The sequence below is a fragment of the Phasianus colchicus genome, chromosome 10 (assembly GCF_987193195.1).
Source record: "Phasianus colchicus chromosome 10, bPhaCol1.hap1.1, whole genome shotgun sequence".
NCBI lineage: Eukaryota > Metazoa > Chordata > Aves > Galliformes > Phasianidae > Phasianus > Phasianus colchicus.
This window is the reverse complement of record NC_143445.1, coordinates 17,106,508-17,125,299: the sequence shown is the minus strand read 5'-3', so window position 1 is coordinate 17,125,299 and position 18,792 is coordinate 17,106,508. Positions and strand designations below refer to the sequence as shown.

At 42.5% G+C, this 18,792-nt stretch overlaps 2 protein-coding genes across 11 annotated transcripts in view; one reads left to right on the top strand and one right to left on the bottom strand.

Annotated features, from left to right (window-relative positions):
• Positions 1–18,792, bottom strand: part of MCF2L2 (MCF.2 cell line derived transforming sequence-like 2) — a 127,606-nt gene that overhangs the window by 53,654 nt on the left and 55,160 nt on the right. The gene's annotated exons all lie outside the window — the stretch shown is intronic.
• B3GNT5 (UDP-GlcNAc:betaGal beta-1,3-N-acetylglucosaminyltransferase 5) lies at positions 497–18,576 on the top strand. Of its 8 annotated transcripts, none has more exons than XM_031603582.2 (2): positions 497–1,149; positions 14,424–18,576. In XM_031603582.2, exon 2 carries the CDS (start codon positions 14,774–14,776, stop codon positions 15,896–15,898), a length of 1,125 nt encoding a protein of 374 aa, XP_031459442.2. In that variant the 5' UTR covers positions 497–1,149; positions 14,424–14,773; the 3' UTR covers positions 15,899–18,576. The 8 variants fall into 8 exon arrangements, with proteins under 8 accessions (XP_031459442.2, XP_090003653.1, XP_031459446.2 ...); XM_090147527.1 differs by lacking the exon at positions 497–1,149 and adding an exon at positions 1,187–1,205; XM_031603586.2 differs by lacking the exon at positions 497–1,149 and adding an exon at positions 1,851–2,060.

Genomic DNA, 18,792 nt, shown 5'->3' with positions numbered 1-18,792 from the left:
CATAGCGCAGGAGAAATGAAAGGTCAAGTGGGAAGCTCCTCAGGCCTGAAGCTTCCCCAAACAAAACTTGTATTAAAAAGCAACACATCCTTCATAGGACTGGAAAAAAGGCTCTGTTTTTTACCCTTTCTGCTTTTGTTGGGTGCCCTTGACAACAGTATTCCCATCTCCTATTGTCTCTCCCGTGTGTAAAAAGAAAACAGTTCCTCATCTCACAAAGACATTGTCAGATTTATGGTTGTATACTGACAAACACATGCTAATGCTCATGATATGCAGTAGTTAAATTTCTGGGAACTCAGTGATGAGGTCAAGTATTAAATCAGTCACAGTCAAATCAGAGAACAGAAGCTACGCAATGAGCTTGCGTGCAGTATTTACGCTCATTGAGAATCATCTCCTAAAACATAGAGCACTTTCTCAATTTACACTGAATAAGCTTTTTTTAAACGTAGTTTCTCCTCCTTACAAAGGGTTTGCAAAGGACTTTACAGAAGGCACGCTCCTCCCACGCAGCTTCCTTGAGGTAAGCACTCACACCTCAGCTGAAGCACTTCAGTGAAAAGGAACTTCTCGGCCTCTTAAAACCCGAGAAGAGTTTAGAGCAGGGCATTTTCCTTAAGACGATGCAAATAAATCACCAGCGGTCGTGGTAAAGGTGGGGGGGGGGGACTAAAGCCCGTCCTGCTCTGAAGGTTTCCAGCAAAAGCGAGGAATAGCGCTTGCTCTGTGCCCTACGAAATAACTGGCTAATAGCGAGCAGTTACACAGTGCCTCGCGGTCTCGCAGCAGCAGGCTAAACTTTGCATCGTGACTCCCAATGGAACCCGTAAGACAGAAGGAACTTTTTAGCACTTAGAATACCTTTGCCAGACCCCGCGTAGCAGACACACCCTGTCCGGGAAAAAGGAAGAGGAACCGAACCTCGCATCCCTCAGCCCCCGGCACGCGGTGTTTATCAGCGGCGGGAGGCGCCGGGCGGGAGCTGCGGGGCTCGGCGCGGGGGGAGGAGAGGAGGAGCCCATTGGCTCCCGGGCCGTGGGATCCCATATCCTGCGAGTGAATGAGGCAGCCCCGAGAGCGGGCCGGGCGATTCCTCTTCCCCAAGGAAAGAAAGAAAGAAAGAAGAGAAGGCAGCTACACTTGGTGGTGAGACAACAAAATTCGGGCGTGGCTCCTTTCCCTCCTCGTTTCTGGGCTTATTGGTTGGTTCGGGTTTTTTTTTTTGTTTTTTTTTTTTTTTTTCCGTTTCGTCTGTCTATAAGGTGACAAGTCGGGTAATTAAAACTCGTGACGAAGTGCTGTTTTCCTACCGCTTTTCTCGTTTTCTGCCTTCTGCGGGGGGCTGCGGGAGCCGAGCCGCTCGGGGGGGCTGTGTCGCTTCCGCGGCTCTGGAATTGTGGTTCCATACTCCAGGCAAACAAGTTTTCCAGCTGCTTTGTTTAAAAGGTTTCGGCCGTGCCCCGTTGCCTTACTTACCCCGTAAAGAAGGGCTGTGTCTACATCATACTGAAATCCCATATTTCAGCGAATTTCTAATATCTTCTTCGTGTAGCGTTGTAGCATTTTTCCCCTCGATCTCTGATCACTGCGTGGCTGTCGGCTCTACATTGAAACAAAGCAGAAAACTCGGAAGGCGGCAGTGGTCCTCGCAGGGCTTTCTTCTCCCCCTGTGCCGCGGGGGGACGCCCACAGCCTCCCGAGCGGTGCGGCAGCGCGGCCCATTCAAAGCGGAGCAGCTCCTCTCGTCCCAGGAGCCCCTCTCGCTTTCTGTTTTTTCTCCAATTCATTATTACTTCTGAAAAAGTTGTTGGGTTGTTGTTTTTTTTTTTTCCCCTTTTTCCCTCCCAACCGCTCCCACCCAAGAAACTCGTAGATCCGGCTGGGAGTTCCTCCGCTCTGCTTCGCGTTGCAACACGGAGCCGCGGGCGCTGGGGCAGCCCTGCCCGCCCGGCCTCGGCAACGCCCCAAGTGTGTGCCAGAGCTACGCGGCCGTAGCATTCCTCACGCATCTGGGGGGCAATCTGCAGAAGAAATCGCCTTGAGAAGATGCTTTAACCGTAAGCGAGAGATGGTGAACGCGTTCAGAAAGCGCATTTCACTCAGCCAGGCTAAGCTCAAAAAGCCTCTTCTGGCTGCGCTCCCGGCCGGGCGGCGGGCTCGGGCGGAGGCAGGGCTCCTTTGTTCGCCGGCCGCGTGGCCGGGAGCGGCCCCGCTGTCCCCGGAGCTCCGAGCACCGCGGCGGCTCCGGGCGGGGCTGGGTGCTCGGGCTGGAGCGGGGAGCACGGCCGGAGAGCCGGGAGGCGGGCTGGACGAAACGGGTGGGTCGCGGCGGCTCGCCCTCACTGCGGGGGTCATAGGAAACGCCGGAGCGTATTGGGGAAAAATCTGCTTTGTTAGCGTCTTCTGAGAATGTGGAGTCTCTCTGGAGACAGGAGGCTGGCTAGAGTCCAACGCAATCAACCACAAGCATAGCAATGATAGAAGCTTAGATCCTATTTTGGCCATGCGAAGCCGTGAGAAGTTGGAATGTGTTGCTGTTCTATGCTGGAGCATCCTCAACTAGTGTCTGCTGAGATGTATGCTGAGGGTCTCTTAGCAGTAGTGTGAGTAGCAGTTGGAAAGGGAGAAGGTTAGAAAACAGATAAATGAACTGCAAGGTGGAAAAGAGAAAATGATTGTTTGTCTTCCTAGCTTGCTTTCTTTGTTGAACAGAGCAGGAGACATTAAATTGCAGTTGGTAACAGCTGTGGAATATTCCAACAGTGTATCCAGAAGGTGGATCACAGAGCAGGGTGGTGTTCTGAGGGTTACAGGTTGGTTGTTCTGCACGGAACTAGACTCCTGGAAGCCCACTGTCTGATGTACACAGAACACAATTTCAATGCAAATGCCAGCTCTTTCACTGGTGAGGTTTTTTGTGCTTCTTTTTTTTTCTGCTGTGAAACTTGACAGCAGTATCTGCTCACTATTCTCTTCCATTAAGTGAATCACAACTGTGTCACTTGCTGCTTTCTTTGGGATTATAAATTGAGAAGCAAGGCAAGAGCTGGGACAGTCCCTGACATCTGGCCAAACTGGAGTAGCAAGTACTGAGACTAGAGATGGTAGTTCTCCTACAGACTGGGGAGCAGCACGTGGGAAATCCTGCAAGTCATCACTTATCTGAAATGCTGGTGGCTTATGTATTCTCTGATTCAGTGCTTACACCTTCACCTACAGTGTTGTAAAGTCTAGGATATACTAAGCATTGCCTTGTCTGCCCAGGTTATCAGTTTATGCCTGAAGAATTGTTTGGGTAATTCTTTAATTTGAAGATGTTACTTACTAACAGTGCCTGTGTGGACACAAGTTCTGAGGGGTTTTTATTGGGAAAGGTGGTTCTGTTGCAGCTGCAGTAGTTCTGTTGGGCCTTGGAAGTGGCAGTGATGGATTGGTGTTGCACTAGCTTGTTCTTCCATACGGCTTGCAGAGTACCTTAAGGTACCTTCCTAAAACACTGGCTGTCTGGAATGAGGCTCTGTGGTTATTCAGCAGACCGCAATAGTAGTTAACCTTTAAAACCTGCTGTCAAGCAGTTTGATCCACCTCTGTCAGACTGGCCAGAGGTAACAGTAGGATTTACCATTAGTACAGGACACACTGTGTATTTGGAATCTTAGCAGTCCTTCAGGAAAGCCTGGTTCAGATCCGGATCAAAGGTTTGCTTAAGTAGCCCCAGTCTGTGCATTCTGAAGTCTTCATGTCTAAAATAATACTCATGGACATTTGGGAGACTTCTCTTCTTTCCTAAGTTTCAAGTACCTCTCTTGATGGTGAAGTGGGTATGCTGTAGAAGGATCTTTGAAAGGTTACTCTTGATCTAATTTGTACAGTCAATGGGGAAATGATCACAACACACAGAAAAAGGATAAAGCAACCCTTCAGCTTTCAAACCTTTTTAGAATGAATTAGCAGCTTTTTAGAATGAACCTGTACCAATCCTGAAGTTTAACTGCTGATTGAGTGGTTGTGTAGTATGACCCTCAACATAAATAAAGCTGTGGGTTGGAGATGCTGCTGCTAGGTACTCAGGCTTCTTAAGCAGACAGAGGACAGATGGTCTTGAAAGAAAAGAAAGTGGTAAGGGAAAGCAACAAAGTTTGAAGGACTGTTGAAGAAACTGGTCTACATTTTGCTAATGCAGACTGTCAGTTTTTAGTTTACAGTGCAGAACAAGTTTTGCTTGCTTTGAATCAACTTCATGAGTTTTAGCTTGACTGTCATTTACATAGCACTGGATGTAGTTTTAAACTTGAACAAAAACTGTTAGGTCACTCAAAACTACCAGGAGTGCTGCCATGTCCTTAAGGTGCACTCTCCACTTTCAGGTGCAGTAAGTCAGTTTGTTCAGATTCCCAAACAACTTCTGGAACAACTTTTGTCAACACAGATTGTTTTTGTTGCTGGGAGGTGTTTGGGGCATACCAGCCGAGGAAGGTATTTTAGCTAGTTCTCTCCGATAGAGAACAGTTTAAATACAACTTTATTTGCTGTGATCAGTCTCTGTTCATTTTTACTGTTGTATCCTTCAACTTTAAAGTTCTTCCATTTGGTTTTCAGGTAAGACCAAAAGTAGTTTGTGCTAAATGAAGTCAGCCTTTTGTCTCAGAGCAGGAAATTTATGGCTTTTCTTGTCTTGCCTTTTTTTTTTTTTTTTTAAACAGTTACTCATATATTTGGGGTTCCCCTTGCTGTGGTTAGTTCTTTCGTGACCTACTAATGGATGGATGGATTTTTCTTATACTTGAATTGATTAACTAAAGAAAGTCTAGACTTTCACTTTGCACTTGCCACTTAAGCTGGGCTATGTAACACTGCATGTCTTACTGTTAAGATGAGACAAAGTGCTTCTGCAACTCTCTCTTAGAACTTTCTTGAATTCCCAATAAAATATTTGTTCTGCACACTTCTAATACAAAACCTTCATAGCATGTTAGCCGTAGGGGTAGCAAAAGTGTCAAAGTTGTGACTAAGTTTTTCTGAGTGTGTCAGCTTTGCCTGTCTCTAAGCTCTGAGTGAAGTGCTGTGGTAACTGCAGGTACTGACTTTCTATTACATTGTTCTCAAAATTCAACTTCTTGGAGTGATCAGACTTCTTCAAGGGATGACCGTTTTTTGTTTTTTTTTTTTCCTTTTCATTAAGTTCACCCTCGTCTTGTGTGCTTATGCTCATGTTTTTTTGTTCCTGTGTTGTGGTCTCTTTCTGAAACTTTCATTTCAGTTTCTACTTCACTATGTTAAGAGAGACTGCTTTCACATGGCAATTCTTAACCTGGTGCTGTGCATATTCCAGTATTTTGTGTAGTTCAGTTACATTCCTGTTCTTACATTAGTTTTGTATGAGGCATATAAATTATTCTCCCTGTCTCTAGATGTTATTAAATATCATGACCTACTCTATGTCTTGATCAGAGATGAGTACTTCTGTGTGTGAATGGGGAACTTACCTACATCATAACTTAGACTGTAGTCTTGGGGAAGTCTCACTGCTTATTAAACTTGTTGGGAGTGTTTTGCAGATCGTTTGATTTCTCTTATCTGATTCAAATCATGAAGATAGACCTGAAGGAAGAATTCTCTGTAGCCCTTTGTTTTGGGATTTGTTATGGCCAGTGATTTTCGTAGCTCTCAGAGGATACTTCAACTGCCGTAAGCTAAAAACGGCTGGATGCTGCTCTTAGGTTTCAGTTGCTACAGCTTACTGTGCTTTCATGTTTCTTGTTTCTTGCACGTGTGTGTGGAGGGACTGGGCATTGGTTCTTTTCTTTTTTCTTCCCCCCCTATCCCCTCCCTTTTTTTTAACAGTGGGCTTATGGTGTTCCTGCTCCCTGTATAGTCTCTGGCCTTATTACATTGCAGAAAGCATTGCCTGTAAGATCGAAATTCTCTTTGGTTATTACAAAAGTGGGAGAGGATCATGGAATTCATCCCACCCATCTCTCAGGCAGGCTTAAATAAAGTTTTGAACCACTATTATTCCAGCTGATGTGCAGCTCCTTTGTATTGAGATGGTTCTCTATCTGTTTTATCATTAAATCTGAAATGTTTGTTCCTCTCTGGCCTGCTTGAAGCAAGCATGGAGACTCCCAACATGTATGTAGGAGTCTTCTGTACTGGATCTGTTTGTTTGATGTGTATTATTTGGTCTAACCAAAAGGAAAAATAAAACAAACAAAACCCAATATTTTTGTCTGACTCTAATCTATGAATTTGATGTCTCACTTGTTTTAATGCTCCTGCCTCAGTGCCTGAGTGTTAACATGAGTATTCTTTGCGTTTTGACCCTGAAAATGAAGATGTATTCAGAGTATGAAGCTGAATTGGAGCACAGAGTAGAGTGTTGCTTGAGAAAGAACAGATAGACTGGAAAGCAGATGAAAGAATACTTGTTCTGAAGTGACATTTAAAACCTGGAATTATTACTGCAAATTCTAGTGTGGTTTAGAAATGGCCGTGATAGGAAATAATTAACCTTCTGCTTCAATGAGCCCTTCATAATTCTTCAAATTCCCTTTATTTTTAAATATTTTGCCTGGCAATGATGCTTAAAGTGAGGCCCCACAGAAAGATAGCCAGTTATCTCACTCTTATTAAAATTGAAGGTTAAATTTGGCAGTTGGAAGAGCAAGCTTGCCTCATGTAGTTAAGCTTAACCTCTGAGTATGGCCTATAGACTGGAATGGATATTATGAAGAAAACAAGCAGGAAATAACATTCCCAGATCCAACTACAAGTAAGAAGATACCATCCTTTCTGCCGCCTGTTTTAAATATTTTTTTTAGGTAGGGCTGTGTTGTGGCTCTTAGACTTTCTAATCTACTGCAAAACAGCTATGGGGGGGTGGTGTTTCTTCTGCAAACTAACAACAGTTCTGTCCTTTCTAAAACTAATTTTTTATTTTTAAATAAACACTTATTCCTTCCCTGTACCTGTGTTTGTCTGTGACTCTTCTGGAGCTGTGTAGCTGTCTCACTATTCTTGTTCAGAAGCTTAGTGGAAGATGGGCCCTTGAAAATTAACAAGGGATCTAAACTTGACCAGCATCTGCTTTGGATTTAGTTGTGAGGACTGCCAGCACAGACAAGTGAGAAAATCCTGCAGCTTGGGAGAATTTCAGATCAGTGCAGGCATTGCTAATTAAATATTCTTCCTTAAACTGAGGCTACATGAGGGTAGACAGTTGAGCAGTACAGCTCTCCATACGGTGTTTCCATCATACTTTCTTTAGATATTTAAACTGACAGAGAAGTTCTGTGAGCAAAAGGAAACCGCTTGATGTACAGTGGACAGTAATGGATGCCTATAGCAGAAGCAATGGAAATACAGTATTTACGTAGACTCTGTGATATTGCTTATCTTTGTGTAGCATTTAAAATCTCTGTTGATGTGCTACCTATGCAGCAATTATGAGACGTTTAAAACACAGTAATAAAAACTTGTTCTGAAAGCTGGGTTCTCCACAGACAATTCCTGAGTAATTGGGCACAGGCATTTAGACCAAAACAAGAAAACAAGCTGTGGAAGTGTGACTTTTAACTCTTAGTAAAGAAACGCTAGGTGTGCTTAATGAGCTGTAATTGCAGTCAGTGAATCATGTAAATAGGGGCTTATAAGCAAAGCAGTATCTTGTTGAACATCATTGCAAAGATCTGAGTTCCTTGCTCTCTGAGCATAAAAACAATGCGCTTGTTTTCACATACGCAGTCATCACATAACTGTTACAGTCAGCCTGATGGCAAGCCTGCTTGCAGCATGGCTTGGACTTCAACTTTAGGCTAAGGTACCTTTTCTTGAAATGTGCACAATACTCACAGCTATTAAGCATGTGAAGTGGCAATTCATGTATTTCCTGTATTTTTTGATCATCTTTCCTTTCTGCTATTTATCGATTTTTTTTCTTGGTGAAGAAAACAACAGCATGTATGCATGTGCTTTTGTGCTCCTTGTGGAATGAAAAGGTGTTTCTTCATTAATCACAGGAAGTAGCAGCTCCGATCCTCAGTGTATTGGTGCTTATCAAAAGCCCTTGCTCTTGTACAGTGAGCTGAGAATCCAACTGAATCTGGTTTGTTTTTTTGTTTACTGTGCAGATCAAGGATACATAAATGCAGTTCTGCACAAGTTCTTTTGATGTTTAAGCTGTGCCATCTACATCCATGGGGAGGTAACACTATTAACAGCTGCAGCTAATGTGGTCTGCCTGTTCTCTGCTTAGTACTGCCTTAGTATCTAGGAGTTGAAAGGAATGTGCACCACTCTGCCACAGCTTTAAATACCAGTGCTGAAGCGAGTTTACATAAATGTAGACTACTGCTTAGTGTAGCATTAAAGCTCATCACTGCCATCTTCCAAAACACATGTGATGGGTTGTAGATTGTAGGGTACCATTACAGACTTTGTAGGTATACAGCCCATGTCTCAGAAATGTGATTTGTCTTCATAGAAATTAAGTATGTACTTCATCAACCTTCTCAGAAAATGAAGGCACATGGCCTCCATTTTGTCACTGCCAGACTCTGAAGCTTTAATCACCAGTGATGCAAAGAACCATCTCTTTTCACCCAGTTTGCTGCACAAAAGCATAGAACTTCATGTTGGTACTTGCATCTGTTATGCAAAATCCCTTGGACCAAACCATTTGTATTTTGTAGGCTTTTATTCTGGAAGATAGAAGTCCTGTCTAGCTCGTCTGGGGAACTCTGTGTTGGCTCTAGCAGGTTAAAGCAACTGAAAACATACAGTTTAGTCTGATGCTTGAAAGGAGTGGTCCTATGCTTTTCCTGCTGTCTGTGTAAGTAGCTGTTCTAGGAAACTTCTGCTGAAAACCACTTGAGAAGAGGGGCAAACCTCTAAAACTTCTACCTCGCTTCTGGCAGATGCCTCCACCTAGGTTTGTCTGTAGCAGCTGGGAAGCTTGCTGCTCCATTTTTAAGGAAACAAATAATTCTTATCTTTTCTACCCAGTTGGTGTGGCAAGTGCAAAATGTCTGAAGGAACTAAACCTTTGCTGTATCCTAGCAGTCCTTGGCATTTACAGCCTGTTCTGCTTTCAACTGTGAAGAAGCTGAAATGTGTTAATCAGCTGCCATCTAATATTTTGCCGTCCTATGAATTTCTCTGCCAAAGAACACACAAAAACATTACATACCAAGTGAGAAGCACCAAGTGGTTGCAGCTGTCTACGTGCTGCCATAGGCTTTTCATGATAAGAAGTTGCCCAAGAGATACTGCTGTAATTCAGTGCCTTTTTTCTAATAGAGGGATCCTTCTTGACTGAGCAACCACAGAATCATTTGAGAAGTTCAAGCTTAGGAAGATGTTGATGCCCACCTTCTGAAAATCAGGTCTGTGTTTGACCTGAGAGGGTCACAGTGCACATATCAGCATTTAAGAATGCTGATTCTACTGTGCCAGGAAATTGAAACCCTCACTGCAAATTGCAGGTAAACTGTGAAATGCGCAGCCAAAGCTTGCATGTGGAATTGCAGGTGATGGGTTAAATGGTTTTGAAACCAAGCTTCAGTCATTCCTTCACTTATGTTTCTTACTTACACAAAATTCACCACTTGTCTTTCTATCCTTTTCATACATCTTTCTTGCACTAGACTGATTCTTCTTAATTGTTGCCTTGTTAACTTTTTCCTTAAATGTCTGACTTCCATATCTCATGAGTTTTGTATAGAACAAGGTGTAACTAATTGTTTTGTTGCTACTTGAAATTTTCATTGCAGAATGTGTGCATGTACTTTCTTTCAGTGTAGGAGGTTATGAGCTACGTAGGAAGGAAGGATCAGCAAGTACCTTCCTGCATTTTTTTTTTTCCTTAAAACAAACATCTGTCACTATGGTAGGAAATCCTAAGAGTATCAGGGGTGTGACTTGTTTCTGTTTTGTTATCTTACTTAGTATAGCCCGTATGAGGATCTTGACAGTCTATTTCAACTGAACTTCTTGTTGTGTGAGCTCTTCAAATGCTAGGGAATGAAGGAGGTCATAGGCCAGGGTTGTGATGACAGTCTACCTGACTTGTGAAGACATGCCAGTGACAGGAAAAAATGATGAGAGGAAATGGAGTTGTATGATATTGTAGCTAAAGCTGTGAGAAGCAAAGTTGGTTTAGGCCTTGCCTCCGTTAATTTAGGCACGTACCTTCTTACCACCTTAGTTAATAGGAAGGGGGGGAAAAATTTATAAGCCATCAGAACAGAAAGTTACATACTTATTTGATGTGCTAACTTAAGGCCAGATTTTCTTTGGTCTTCTGGTGCAAGCCGTGTATAACTAAGTGCTGCTGGAGATAAGGAGTTCAATTTCATACAGATTATAACAATTTAAATCACTGAAAAACAAAATGCTTCAAAGGTTTTAAATTCTGCCTAACAATCAGAATGCTCAAATGTGCCGAACATTGTGTTCCTTGAACCTCACTGCTGCTCCCTAAACAGATTCTGAAAGCATGCTCTTCTCAGCATCATCTCATTGATAAACTAGGCTTGACAAGTCTGTTGGAACTGAACTGTGGGCAGTGCTAATCTTAACTGCAGCACTCTGGCTTTTGCCAGTTTATGCTGAACACTTCCTAAATTGCTGGGGAAGTGGTGCTGCAGCTGAGATCCCAGTGACTGAAGTATTCCAGCAGGATGAAGCATCTTTGCAATGATAAGCTAAGATTATCTGAAGCTGATCTGAAGTAATTTACATGACAGGGCTGTCCTGCTCAGTCCAAAAGCCTGTCCTAGAGGCTTCTTGTTCTCCATAGTAACAGTAAAGCCTGGAAGTAGCCCTAGGTAAAACTGAAAGCTGTAGAAACAATGGATGCGGTACTTAGTTCTGCAAAACAAGTCCCTGAGCTCTGTTGTAAACTGAAGTTAGCTCCTAGATGCAGCCTGACCTAAATCAACCGCCTATAGTCGCTTTGCACGCTCTTGCAATCAGCGTTCCCTCTGGGTCCTTCCTGTGAATGTCTGTGTTTCATGTCTGAGATGTCTGTATCTTTACTTTCTTGTCTCCTCACCGGGCTTTCAAAAACTTGGTTTATTTCTATCCTGAAATTAACTTCATACTAACTTTCTCAAATATTTCTGTGGACACTTAAGGTAACTGTCTACAGACCTGCTGTCCACAGTGGTCACAATGGTTCACAGTGGTCCACAAATTATCATGAAGACTTCCTATTGCATAACACTTTCCTGGATGAAAGCAAAACTAGCATATTAATTGAATGCGAGGTACAGAACTGCAAACAGTTGCTACATTCAAATGACACACTTTTATTTATGATAATGCCATACGTTAAATATGCAAATCCCTCTGAGAAGAGTAGGATTGCTGAAGGGTGGAAAAGTCTTTTAGTGCCTGCAACTGGGGGAAGACCACACAGAGCTCTGACTTTTTTTTGTTGTTACAACTATCTGAAGGGAAGGCAGCCACAGGAACTATGTGGGAGCTTGGTTCTCCCAGTCTCTCTTCAATCTAAAAGTACATCTAAAAGCTTCCAAGCCACAAGTAAGAAAATACACACCAAGAGGCAAAAACATCTTAATTATAGTCAGAAAAAAAATTATGACTGCCAAACATAATTTTATCTGTTCTACTGTTTCCTCTTGCTAGGAAGAAAATTGCTTTTTTTATTGTTGGTTTGTTTTTCTCCCTTCAGAATTAAGAGAATCTATTGGCAGTAAATAGCTTCTGTGGGGTACAGGTTGAGTCACTTGTTAAGAGGAGGAGGGCATGACTAAATCCAAGGGATTGGTATTGCAAACAGCTATGAAATTCATGCACTGAAGGAGATTCTTTGGCATTATTACTTCTACAAGTCTCTGGGCTTTTTTTGTTTTTGAGGATGACAGGGTGTCAGAGGAGGGAAGCCTCTTAAAACGTTACCAGCACTACTTAACTATAATTGCATTTGCAGGTAATCTGAAGAGGTCTCTGAAGAAATTCTCTACTAAATGCTGATTTAATTCCCTTGAACTAGATCAAATGAGATTAGGCTTAAAACCTTTTAGTCAGTTTTGTTTGTTTGTTTGTTTGTTTGTTTGTTTTTAAGCCTTGTTTTTTTTTTCTTCTCAAGGAAAAACTAATTTTCTGTCCAGCTCCTCTGACTGAGGATACTAGAGAGCAGGAAATGTGGTCCATGCTCACCTTGTCTCCTCACATCTGCTCCATAATAAAAGCTATTTGCACAGGGATTTCTGTGGGGATTTTATTGCTGTTGGGTATAGCAGTACCTGTCACAGGTCAGTCTCAAGTTAACCCCACTGTTCTGTGGTGTTGACTGTTGTCTCATTGTGTCCTTTTACCAGGGGACACAAGCAATTGTAGACTCCTGCTAAAATGTTATCAAAGTATACTCCATAAAAGCTGTACTTTGTGATTAGCATTATGATAAGTTTCCAGGAACTTGCCAAGTAAGTACAGGTACGTGGCCTTGTGCTGACTAATTGAGAAGTCAGACAGCTGCTATTAAGCTATTCTGATGGCACTAAGCAACCTGACCAGTCAGACTGTCAATTTTTTTTTTTTTCCCTCCTGTCTGTGCCTATGATGGCATTGCCCAAAGCTTTATGGTGCAACCATCATTCTTCCATTTCTGTGACATCTGCTGTATAGAAGTCAACAACCTGATGCACCTTTTGTAAACTTAACTGGGTGAGGCAGTGCTGCAGCATTTGTGTTAGCTGGCCAATTTCATGCAGTGTGCAGATTTGTGAAGAGGAGCTCAAACAAGCATGCAGGATAAAGAGGAAAACTAAAACTATCTTCAGATTTTTCTGATTTTCAGAAAGTAGTGTATATTTTTAGACCTGGTCCTCCCAAGGGTGCTGTCAAATGCTCGGATTTCTGTAGCTTCTTGTCTACATCCCCATGCTTCATCTGAAACAACAACAATCTTTGCAGTAATGTTCTATTACAAAGTTGCTGAGTTTATAACTCTGGGGTGCATTGTTTAAGATAATGTTTCCAAAAATACAATGGATTTAAAACAATACTATAAAAAGTGCTGACCGACTGATTGCTCAGCAGACTGCCCATACAGCTTTTCTGTTATGCTCTACAATCTGCAACCCTCAATGTACCAATCCATGGCTCCGTTTTTAGCCATCAGCTCTCTACCCTGTGTTGATTACTACAGCACAGAAGTGTACCAATTTCTGCTATTGTCATCTAGTTCCTTGCTTTCTCCTAAAGCTGTCTAGTTGCAAGACCTCAAGTAGGTAAAATAATCTTTCCAAGTGCTTGTGTTGCATTTAACTTATAATATAACAGCAGGAGCTCCCGTTCGTTGCTTTGGAGGCTGTCTGCCTGCAGTAAGTGCTTAATGAGTGGGGTACCGTTCCTTGGTGTGTGCATCTGGCTCTGCTGAGAGCTCACGTGGTGTTCTTACAGGGTGGGCAGGTAGCTGCTTCTTTGGGCTGTTGTGTAGAGAGATGAAGCTCTGGGTACAGGAACAGAATGTTGGGTTTTGCACGGCATGAAGGCTTTGGTGGCTTTGTTTTTGATTCCTCCCCAAAACCTGAGCTGGTGGCAGAGAGGAAGCCCTGCGGGAGCCCTGCCTGTGCTGCAAGTGCAGCTGCCAAGAGCCTAGCTGAGGGGCTTGCGGCTCCGGCTGGTGCAGCAGGCAATCCAAGACGGGTGCAGATAGCTTCTGTCAGCACGGTCGGCCAAAAATCACAGGTCCCAAGCTAACCGCTGGGCATCTGTCGGGGATCAGCGGGGCGCGCCTCTTCGTGGCTGTTTTTAGTCCTTTTGTGGAAATGAGAGGGCTGCTTACCCTCCCAGGAGCCCGTCCCAGGGCTCAAGCTGGTTGCAAGGCACCCTGTGCCCTGCCCGGGGCCGGCGCTGCGCCTGGCACCTTCCTGCCCTGCCCTCAGGGCGGCCGCGCGGGGTCGGAGGTGCGGCCCTGCCCTTCTGGGAGGCCGCGAGGGGCGCGGCGGGACTGCGCTGAGGCTCTCACCGGAGGAAGGAAGGCAGCTCCGATCGGCTCCGGGAGCCCGGTCGAAAGGGAAGGTGTGAGGGAGAGGGGCTGCCTGGGGGACCCGCGGTGAGGGGGTGAGGGCTGCCTCGTGGCTCTGGCCGTTGGTGGCACGGCCACCCGCGCCTGGGAGCCGTTACTGGGTCTGGGCGGGCTTTGCGCTGTGAGAGGCTGCGGGAGACACCGAGAGCGTGGACGGTGTGCAGCTTGCCTTCCGGCTTGAAGGGTTTGAACGAAATGTTGTCATCTGTCGGTTAGCAGCAGAGGTTTTCCTGCCCCAGGCTCTCCTTCACTAATGTCCCCCAGGCTTCTGGCTAACTTCCCTCAGGTTCCTACTTTCCTCCCTGACAAAACACCAGATGAGGTAACAGCACCTCGCTAACACTTCTCTCCTTCCCCTTCTTAGGACTTGTCGTGAATGAAATCAGCACGTGAGAAGATCTAATTGGAACTGTAGAGTTCACTTGAAGATGCCACAAAGGGAAGAACTCATCTGTGAGTCTTGTCTTTCAGAGCTGTCTGCTCTCTTCCAGTACAAGAAGAGTGTTTTTGAGAAAGATGACTTGTGAAAACCATGCAGGAAGCTGAGTTTATGATACTGAGTGAAAGACATCATGACTTACAGCGGACACTTATCCTGAAGGACTGACACTGTGCTCTCAAAGTAAACTACAAGCACTCTTTATAAACAAAGCAAAGAAGACAAAAATAATTCTGATCCTGAACAGGAATAAGAATTACAAGAACTGCATCAGAATGTTTGTTAGTCCTAGAAGAGTCAGAAAATGCCAGTTCTTGCAGATATTTGCCACTTGCTTCATACTGTGTGTCATGATTTTTTGGGGACCATTTGATAATCGCTTTGTAAGCCATATGAAGTCCTATTCATACAGATACCTCATAAACAGCTACAATTTTGTGAATGAAAGCCTGTCCATCAGTAGGGATAACATGGACAGAGTAGCAAGCTACCAATACTTGATGAACCACAGAGAGAAATGTCAACAGCAGAATGTCCTTCTCTTGTTGTTTGTGAAGTCTTCTCCTGAAAACCGTCATCGGAGGGATGCAATTCGACAGACTTGGGGTAATGAGAAATATGTTCGTTCTAAACTTAATGCCAACATTAAAACCCTTTTTGCTTTGGGACAACCAATGGATCATTTGCAGCAGAGAGACCTTTATCTGGAAGACCAGAAATACAGCGATTTGATTCAGCAAGACTTTTTGGATACTTTTCACAACCTTACTACTAAATTACTTCTACAGTTCAGCTGGGTAAATGCCTACTGTCCTCATGCCAGGTTTATTATGTCTGCAGATGATGATATATTTATCCATATGCCAAATCTTGTTGCTTATCTCCAAAGTCTAGCACAAATGGGTGTTCAGGATCTCTGGATTGGCCGTGTTCATCGTGGATCTCCTCCCGTAAGAGATAAGACTAGCAAATACTATGTTCCATATGAAATGTACCAGTGGCCCTCTTATCCTGACTACACAGCAGGAGCTGCATATGTAATATCAAGTGATGTAGCAGCTAAAGTATATGAGGCTTCACTGACTCTCAATACCAGTCTTTATATAGATGATGTCTTCATGGGCCTCTGTGCCAACAAAATGGGAATTGTACCACAGTATCATGCCTTTTTTTCTGGGGAAGGAAAGGCTCCATATCATCCCTGCATTTACAACAGAATGATGACATCTCATGGACACGTGGATGACCTTCACTATCTCTGGAAGCAGGCTACTGATCCCAAAGTTAAAAAGCTTTCCTCGGGGCTCTGGAGTAGAATATACTGCAGAATAGTTAATATTATGCTTCTCTGTAAGCTGTATTATGAGAACACATATCCTTGTTCAGCTGCATTTTCCTAATACTTGAATATCTGTGTTGAAGATCCACTGAGCCAAAACAGAGCAACAACTTTTTTTTGCTGTTCATTCAGAATATACGTCAATGTGAATAGCTGGGGAGGGTTTGGGAGGGGTGGGATAGGAAATGAAGCAGGGTAGTGGGAGGATGGTGCCAAGTTCTGTTCAGAAACTGTTACTGGAATAGCTCTCGTATTGTACCACAACTTTCTACATTGTAGCCTGCTTTTTTTTTTTTTTTTTTTTTTTTTTTTTTTTTTTTACACTTCACAAGATGAGAGTCTGAATTATATGATCGTTAAATGAACTATAATGGACTTCTAGACTTTGAAATGGTTGGTAAAAATATCACAAGTCCTAAGGTTTTTTTTCTTTTTAAAAAGCTAAGGCATGTGATTTTTTTAAAAAAGTCTACTGCATGAGAACGAAGCAGACCTTTCAAAACGAGAGGAAGGAGAACTTGTGACTCAATTTAGTAGTTCAAGGCAATGTAAATTGGTTACATATATTCAGTATTTTTGAATGCAATGCTTCATGGAAAATATGCCTGGACCTGCACAACTGAGAAAGTACAGGAAATATAGACCTGCTACAGTCTTTTTCTCAAAGCCCCCTCTATCTCTGAAGTAAAGAAACAGTTCCAAGTGCCCTTTAACTTGCTTCTTCTAAGTAGCGAATGAGCTCCCTTTAGATCAGAAGTGAACTGGAAAGGATGAAAATCTAGTGTTTATGTCAAAGCTCTGTCTTCTGAAAACTTAAGCTGTATATTTAAGCAATCCAGGCTTTAATAAGATAATAGACTAAGTGCATTTAAGACTGGTTTTCTTCTAACAGTGGTTCTGTTTTCTTTTGTTCATGGTCCTGAAGGTGAAAAGCAAGTGAAACTCATAGTTGTGTTCCTTGAGAGTGTTATCTATAGCTATTTGAAGCAGTTAGTAATTTTTTTAAAGAGCAAAGTTTCATGTTTAGCATTTGTTAAATAAGGAGAATGTTTTCTGCACAAAGGTTTGATGTCATGGTGAAAGCTTAGAGAGATGGTGATCCACAGAAACTCAATACACAAAATCACAATCACTAAAACATTTCTCAAGTCTTTTCCTGAAGAGAAAAGATTCTTTACAATGTCAGGGTAGTCTTTGTCCCCAAAACCTTGTCTCTTCAATAGAGCTAACTGTTAATATCACATGCAGGAAGAACTAAATTCCTGTGCTGAAACTCTGCGTGTTGAGTTGTATTGTGCCATCAAAATGTTGTTTAAAAAAAAAAAATGGTTCTAAGATGTCTGCAGTCTTTTCTTGTATAACTTGTATAACTTATTAGTAAATGTCTTTACAGTTTCACAGGACAGGTAACTCGGTTGTAGCTCTTCCTGGAGCAGGCACAGGCTATGCAAAGGGCGGTCAGATACTCTTTGTGAACTGATTCAATACTGGAACAAGTTAGTGTTGGTAATGTCACTAAAAACTACTTCTGAAAGATTGAATGAGTCAAGTCAATCAGCAAGTAGGAACATGCAACCCAAGAACTTGCAGGGTACCAACGATCAGTCACAGTCTTGGGATCTGCTGATAATGTACTGCCTATAGAAGCAATGCTCCTTGCTTTCTGAGAAGTCTAAAGCTGGCCTTTTATCCTCTGCCTGAAGTTTGTTGCTGCTGTGTGGAGCAGTGAAGCATTTAATGTCTTCTAACTTCACTTTAGAAGAGTTGTATGTGGCATGGCAGTTTTAATCTGTACATAGTAAATTGCTTAAATCATTGCTGCTGTTCTATGAGCTGTGCTGCGGTTTTAATGATTTGAATGCTAATGGTATAGGCTAGCACTGATTAAAAAAAAAAAAAAAAAAGCAGCAGTGAGCTTGCTGACTGTTCCTGACACTGCCATTTCAGATGGATGTTAAGTAGCTACTAGATTTAAGTGAATACGTAACTTCACAACTGGTTTTCCAAGAGGAAAATAATAATTCTAACTGGACAAAATGTTAGGTATATATAGATCACAAAGACATTTATCAGTATTAAAATAATTGGACTGCAACAGCTATACTCTAGAAAAACAAATGTAGTTCATGTTCTTCCCTAAACAAACTGAGGATTTATTATTATTATTTTTTTAAGAAAACAAGACGACAAACCTAGATCTGTAACATGCTGGCTTGTGTAGGTGCAGGTGGGGGGAATGCACACAGAACGTGTTCAGTAATTGAAGGAAAAATTCTTCATCAGATCCAGGACCTATTGCAGGCCATTTAATTCAACAAGATGCACAGTAAAATGGCACAACTGGAAATGCCTCCCCATTCACTTAAGGGGGAAAAGGGTCTTGAAATTTATATACAACCAAAGTCTTCTATTAAGACTACAATTTTTCTGGCCTAAGTGTGCGTTAGAATTTGTTTTCACTCATATAAGCAAAGTTCAAGTTGTAAGTATCTTAAACTTCTATAGTGACCTAAGTAACATCTAAAACACTACTTAAATAGAGCTTGCTGTTATTTGAAACTCACTTTTGACCATTGAAATATGCTGTTTTGTGGTAATTTAAATTTTGTTTGGGTTGTTTCTTAAAAGGGCCTTGGTGTTTGTAGTTTGCGTTTTTGTTTGCTGCAGTGAAAAAAGAAGCTGCTTATGAATAAAAAGAAAACTATGAATGCACTTCTTTCAAAAAAAAAAAAAACAAAACCACAATGAAAACCAACTTTCTGGTTCTAAACACCAACTTAACCTTCGTACACCTTTAACTAGAACCTCTTTTAATAGTCATCTTGGTGCTCCAATGCAGGGCTGTCAGGTTTTACATCTACAAGTAAAACTGTATCAGCTTGAATGGTCATGCCTCATTAAGAGTTTGACATTGTTGCACAGCGTGTTTAATGCTAAAATTGTTTTTACCTGTTT

Coding starts and splice junctions, on each gene's coding strand:
- B3GNT5 (XM_031603582.2), top strand. CDS start 14,774: ATGTTTGTTAGTCCTAGAAGAGTCAGAAAATGCCAGTTCTTGCAGATA.